The sequence below is a fragment of the Pollachius pollachius genome (assembly GCF_949987615.1).
Source record: "Pollachius pollachius genome assembly, chromosome: 3".
NCBI lineage: Eukaryota > Metazoa > Chordata > Actinopteri > Gadiformes > Gadidae > Pollachius > Pollachius pollachius.
Genome location: NC_136936.1, coordinates 35,220,965 through 35,228,016, shown reverse-complemented (window position 1 = coordinate 35,228,016; position 7,052 = coordinate 35,220,965). Strand labels below are relative to the sequence as shown.

The window sequence follows — 7,052 nt, the reverse complement described above, 5'->3', positions numbered from 1 at the left end:
CTCCAAATTAAGTTTTTTGGGTCAGAACTTTCTTAACCCATTTAGTAAATCAACTGACAAAATGGAGGAACCGGAGGCACTGCAAAGAAGGAGAGGTCCTTGTTGAGAACATGGGTGTAGTTCCTCCCTTCGAGCTACACGGCCCTACGAGAGTAGGACAGCTCGTGGAGGGAGAGAGAGAGAGAGAGGGCTGACAAAAGGAGGAGGCAGAATTAGGCCGCCAGCATTCTTCTGGTTTGAAGCTGTAACTACCCACAGAGGAAGAAAAAAAGGAGGCTCCAGTGAAGAGTGGGCTGGGGTTGGGTCTGCTTGCAGCTTACAAGGACACACGCGCTTGTCTTCATGGTGGGGTGCTGATAACCAGAGCTATCTTTTTTTATTCTTCTTTCTTTTCCCCCCCCGTTTTTTCATACCCCCCTTTTTGCCCTTATTTTTGCGTACGGAGGAGGCTCATGTCTCTATCATAGACATGATGGGATTTGTGCATTTAAGGACTTTCTTATTGCTGGTGGTGCCTGTGGCGCAGGTCCTCTGCCAAAACAGTGGTGAGTACATTCCTGTGCCGCTTTTTTATTGTGCCTTCCTATTGTGGATGTTGGCATCCCGGTGTCATGTTATGGCTGTCTGTGATAAGGCTCTGTTGTGCGGAGCGAGAACATGACTAGGTTGTTGTCCCCTAGCTTCACCTTTTCTGTTCCACTGGTCTGGATGCACAGCAGACATTGTTATCCGTTATCTGGAGGGGTGGGGGGTGGAAAACTAAATCAATTCAATATGGCTGTACTTTTTCAGTTGGGTTTTGTGTTGTTGTTGATGTAGTTTGTGGAGTTGAGGGATCTTTTTTATTACACATTTTGAGTTTCAGTTAAATTGATGTTGATTCATCCCCCCCCCCCCCCCCCCCCCCCCCCCCCCCGAACAGACACACACACACACACACACACACACACCATGATTGCTAATCTGAACCAGCTGTGAATGATATCATGGCAAGAAAGAATGAACTGTTGCTGGAAATTATGGAGATGTTGCTGTTCATCTTCAGGGCGGGGAGGGGGGCTTATATCTGTTCTGTACTGTTTTGAGGGGACTTTGGTACTTCTTTGAGAACAGATCAAATACATTCAAGTGCGGGGATTAGGTGCAGTTGGAAAAAGCAGCCCCCTGCTCATCAGGTTACATCTGTCAGCGTTCATGGGTGATGTCACCCTCAAGCACCCAGAAAAAAAGAGCAAGGGCTTGTGTTACACACCGGCGGCCAAACGTTTACCTTCATATGAAGTGTTACCAACAGAAACGCCTCCAGCAGCCCCCGCAGCCCCCGACCTCCACCCCCACCCCCACCACACACACCCCCCGTCCAATTCCCCAATCACCCGTTGTACATCTGCGGAAAGTATTTAGACGCCAAGCTCTCTTTGTGGGAAGCAGCCTGCGCGGTAATGCAGGGCAGATGTGAGAAGACACGGGAGAGAGAGAGAGAGAGAGAGAGAGGGAGAGAGGGAGAGAGGGAGAGGGAGAGAGAGAGAGAGAGAGAGAGAGAGAGGGAGAGAGAGAGAGAGAGAGAGAGAGGGAGAGAGAGAGAGAGAGAGAGAGAGAGAGAGAGAGAGAGAGGGATGCTGTTGGAGTCAGTGAGTCACACCAGACATGGCAAAGACCGTGGCTCGTTCTTGTTCCTCCTAAAACCTGGCCGTGTCTAGGACTAGCATCACCTGAGAGCTGTTGTGTTTTTCTTCTTTTTTTTTGTCAAACTGTGTGACACCCTACCCTCCCCATCCCCCCTTTTCCCTTAGCCAACCCCCTTACCCACCCACCCCCCAACCAACACACACTCTCGCTCAGACAGAAATACGACACCAATTTACTTTTTCCAATTTGGACCGTTCATCTTTGAGGTGATGTCATAGGGACAGTGTTGTTTCTGCCGATGATGTCATTAGCCAAGAGCTAATGGCAACGTTTCAATGCCGGAAAGTTTAGAGCAGGGGCACATGTGTGTTTGTAACATTGATGAATAGATTGAGCAATTAATCTTTCTTTTGCAAACACAATTTGTATTGTATTTTTGGTTTAATGCTACTTTTTAATTTGAACTATACCTGACTCAGAACTCTAATGGATGTGCCATCAGATAGTGCGCCACCTGGTGGTAAATGGTAAACAGCAGTTGGACTAAACTAGCCAAAATCTTTTCTTACTTTAAAAGAAGTATAAATCCTTTCATCTTTCAAATATTTTCAGCCTTGGAAATAAAACAATACAAATAGTTTACTGGTTGTTTAATGCCATGCCATTCAAATGTTTTAACAGGCATGTGTAAAACTCCAAGTGTGATATTTTGCCATTTGTTCCATCACAATTATAAGGACTTGTCTGTCCATAATTGCACATGTGAAACCACACAGTCCCCTAATGTGGTCGGAAACGGTACTGCACCTCAGCCCCCTCTAATGACAGTGGAAAATATTATTTGTGGCAGATAAAACAATAACCTTATAGTGTGTATTTAAGTGGGTCTGTGACAATAACCAGTGGTTTGTTGCTAAGAACACAAAATGAATTATTCAGATATCTAGGAGTAGGAGCTAAGTAGGCCAGCTAAATTATTGTGCTTCCATTTTGTAAAATATTAAATGATTTACTATGATATGTTAAACATCCAAAAGTATGCTATACACAATAGAGGTATTGGATTTAAGATAGGAATAGGGAGAATTGTGGTTGACTGGCAGTGTCAATTACCAACGCTTACCCATTTTATTTAAATCTTTATATGGAAAACTTTGACTTCAAACTGGCTTTGGTTAAATGTTGATGAAAATGTGTAATTACAAACAGGCGGACTGTCTCAGAGAACTCTTGGAAGTCAAATTAAATATTTATCTGCTCAGTAAAATAAAAGGGTCCAAAATGTGGTTAAGGCAGTGAAGTTTTTTTCTTAAATAAATAAAAAAGAATAGAAAACACAGGCCAAATCTGAGTAGATACACATTGTACAATCTGGCACATTGAAGGCTAAAAACATATGCAAATGTTAAAAGTTCTGCTGATGATTGCAGTTATCAGTTGTGAATAGAGGTTCATATGTTGAACATCTGGCCCAAGATGAGATTCAAGTTGAGTTAACTTTGAGATTCACAGTAGAATTGGATTCACAGTAAAAGTAGGGCAGAGATTGAAAAGTGGTTTGAGATCTCTTTAGTCAGCAAGTACAGTTTAAGGTTATTCATGAAATAGCGTAAATAGATGACTGGCTGGAACAATATACATGGTTAGTCTGAGTTAACTGTGTGTGTCTGTGTGTGTTTGAAAAAGACCTCTCCTAGGGGTTGACAATGGCTGTAAAACATCTTCAAAGATGGATGCCACTTAGGGCCGCACATCAAAGAAACTGGTGTTTAGCATCTCAGTGTTTGTCAAACAAATACACTCAGTTCATTACAGACTACATCATAACGCTGCCCATACATTATCACAGCCAACTGCAACACTGTTCTCCATTTTACCTTCTCACTGGAACATATGACACAAAGATTTTTTTTCTGTTTTTTATTCAAATCAACTTAAATCCTAAATTGGTTCCGGTTGTTCCAGTTGTTGTTGCCACATCTCCGCTGCACATTGCAACCAAACAGACTGTTTTCTACCAAAGCCGAAATGTCCAAACATGTGAATTCAAGCGGGTCCACATACAAAATGTTTGATGAGAAACACATGCTGCATTTTTCAGCTATGACTTGATTACATGCCTCTGTTCTTCTAACGTTGTTGGGAAACAAGAAGTCTTCAGGAAGGGGAAGAATCCTCCTTAAACCTCTGCGTTTGAAACAGAAAGTGCTATCAGTTGGTTTGAGGTGACATACTTGTGGTAGATAGACCTGGAGGGTGTAGGTGGGGGTCAGAAATAGACATACACAAACACACACACACACACACACACACACACACACACACACACACACACACACACACACACACACACACACACACACGCGCACCTAGCGCACACACACGCACACACACGCACACACACACACACACACACACACACACACACACACACACACACACACACACACACACACACAGAGGAGCCTGAGCTGATAGGCTCTCTATTGAGGCCCGGTGCCTACAAACTCTGCACCATGGGAACCACTTAAAAACCAAATGATTCCAGTCAGCAAATGGAGGCCTGGGTCTGGTTGGGGAGAAGGAGGGTCGTGGGGATGACTTCCAGATGTTGAAAAGGATTGCTTTTTGGCAGCTTGTGCAGGGAATATTAAAACAAAGCTTGTTGCCCCTAAGGTAATTATAGGTGCAGGAAGTGCAATGGCTCATGGGTAATAATAGCGGCGGGTTGTGAACCAATCACAGAGCGTCAAATTTGGTAGCTTCCGATTGCAGTGGCTTGTGGGAAAATCTTGTGTGCACAGTCCTCGCAAAACGCACCTCTGTGGTTTGAGTGTAAACCAATGATTTTGGAAGTGCTTAACCGTGCAATTAGGGTGCTCCTTCTGACAGGCTTCCTGTAGTGATTGAGTGGCACTTCCTCCCTCTCATGTGGACCCTGTGATCCACATGCACGAGCACAAGCAGATGTGCATGAGCAGATGTGCACGAGCATTAGCACTCTGGCTCTGACTGGAATATTTACACAAGCTGAAATGCATACCAATCATTCTGACTCATGTACTTTTTTTTAAATCTTATTAGCATTGTTGAAGATATCACTTGTACTCTGATGACATGGTGTTTATATTAGATAATTCACTAGTTTAACACCATCCATGCAGCACTTAATGGAGTAGATCCCATGGTGGCTAAATCAATATGACAAACTGTCATATCTAGAGACCTATTTAATCTCTATTTGTAAGTGATTATTTGTACACGCATTAAGAAAAAAAAAAAAAAATAAACCAGCTCTGCAGCAATAGAGAAACCCACATCGACATTGCAGATACCCCTGCCTGAGATCAGACAGTATTTAAATGAAGACGCTCTGGGGAACCGCAGGCCGTGCTGTCGCCTCGATGCGGTGTCCGAACCACGTGGCTCGTGTTGACACAGCTGCTTGTGGTTTCTTCCAGGGGATCGAGGAGAGGACTGTTGCCCTTTGGGCCTTAGCCACGTCAGGTTGGCAGGACTTAGGCTAATGTAGCACTCTCTCTCTCTGAGCCTGTTCCCCTTCCTCCCCCACTGACTGTTGTAAATGGCTGGCGTAACTCCTTCAAATCATCCAATTTCATCACATGTCATGGGGAGAATTTCACTTTCACTTTTTCCCTTTCTCAGTCTCTCTCGGTTTCTGTGTGTGTCTCTCTTAGGTCCTGAGGTGTGGTTCTACAATTAGTGCTGTTCTCTAGCCGCTTCTCCTGATGGTTTTTGGTTATGGTCATACTGGTGCAGATTCCTCATTTAATTATGGTTTCAATGTACATCCATACAGCCGAATACATTTGCTAATTGCTTATTTATGTGTGAATTCAAATACACAGAGCAGGCATTCAGCACATCATAAAAGCTCCATCATACCACCAAGCATTTTCTTGAGGATATATGGTTTCTTACACACCGCTAAGCGAAAACTGTACACCATAATTGCAGCCTACGGTCAGACGTAAAGTCTAAGTGGTGTCTGGGCTGTGTACGTTTCGCCTGCCGAACATGGCCTGCATGGCCGCCAGTGGCTAACTACGACAGCAATGTAGCCATGAAATTATGGTTTAGGCCCATAAAGAAAAACATGGTGGAACTAACACAAGGTTAACACTTTCTTTTGTGAAGGCTCTGAGTGACCCTCCTGCAATATTACTGTCCTATATAACTGTCTAAACTGATTTTCTGTTTTTTTGTCGTACAAAGTCATCACTTTTTGTTTAGTGAATAAGCCATTAGGAAATTAAAGGAAAAAGAACTGAAAGGAAAAACACACATTACTGGATTATAGCTGTGGCACTATTGGCCCTAAATTATGAACAGAGGTGAACCGGACCCTTTATTGTTTCCCAGAACCGTGTGTTCAGTGTGCTTGATGGGCACCGTGACTGAGCTGGACCACATGTCCCTACATTCCTCTCCTCTCTACACTCTGATACATGCACTGAGTCATCCTGAAGAATCACATCTCAATATCAGAGCACGCAGCGAGGCTCTCAAAACACATTTATTCGTAGGCTCATGTTTTCATTACACATTTGGAGATTCCTGCAGAATCTAACTTTCAGATGCAAATGGGCTACGTTCTTCAGAAGTTCCTTCCATAGCAAACAGCATTGCCGGGGTTTTGCTCCACCTGCCAGGGACTTGTTTAGAAGCGGAGGGAGGATTTGATATAATGTTCTCTGAAATGTTGCTCACATAACTCCTATTGTCTGGAAGAGTAAATGTAATTCAAGCTGGGACTCGCCTTCAGCCATGATCCCTTTGAAGTTCAGCAGAAAGCCAAATGTGCTGAAAGAGGAGGGTTAATCAGGGTCTATGGATTAAATACACGGCTGAAACAAAAACCCAAAGATTAGCATTGATTCAGGTGAACTTAATACGACTTTTTTTCTCAAGTAGATGCAAAGAAAGGGATTTTCCACACACTTTCAATGCAGTCCCCTGTTCTTTCTCAAAATTGTGGTTTTATTTGTCAGGGATCTGGATGGGTCTATAAGCAGTTAAGCCGAGAGAACAGGAAGCATTCCTTGAACACAATGCAAGTCTGTGCCTTCTCTTACCCATCTGCCCTCAGTGGTCAATTCTAGGGTTTGGAACAAACGCTGCTCACACCAGTCCAGACCGAGATGATGTGGAAATGTCTGCATGTATTCAGTGACTCATGGCTACCATTTAACACACATCATTTCCTTGGTGGAGGGAGGTGCTTCAACACAGCCAGAGAGAAAGGAAAGAGACAGAGAGCGAGAGAGAGAGTGAGAGAGAGAGAGAGAGGGAGAGAGAGAGAGAGAGAGAGAGAGAGAGAGAGAGAGAGAGAGAGAGATGAGGCACAATTTAAATGAATGCAGCAGTTTCATAGACTTTATGTTTTTCCTTCAGTTGATATC

The 7,052-nt window shown here is 43.7% G+C and overlaps 1 protein-coding gene across 1 annotated transcript in view; it reads left to right on the top strand.

The window, feature by feature from the left end:
• Positions 1–215: 215 nt before the first annotated feature.
• col5a2a (collagen, type V, alpha 2a) overlaps positions 216–7,052 on the top strand; it is a 40,837-nt gene continuing 34,000 nt past the window's right edge. Inside the window, exon 1 of the mRNA XM_079733667.1 lies at positions 216–545. Within this exon, the coding sequence (XP_079589793.1) occupies positions 470–545 (76 nt within the window). The 5' untranslated portion in view covers positions 216–469. The remainder of the gene's footprint in view (positions 546–7,052) is intronic.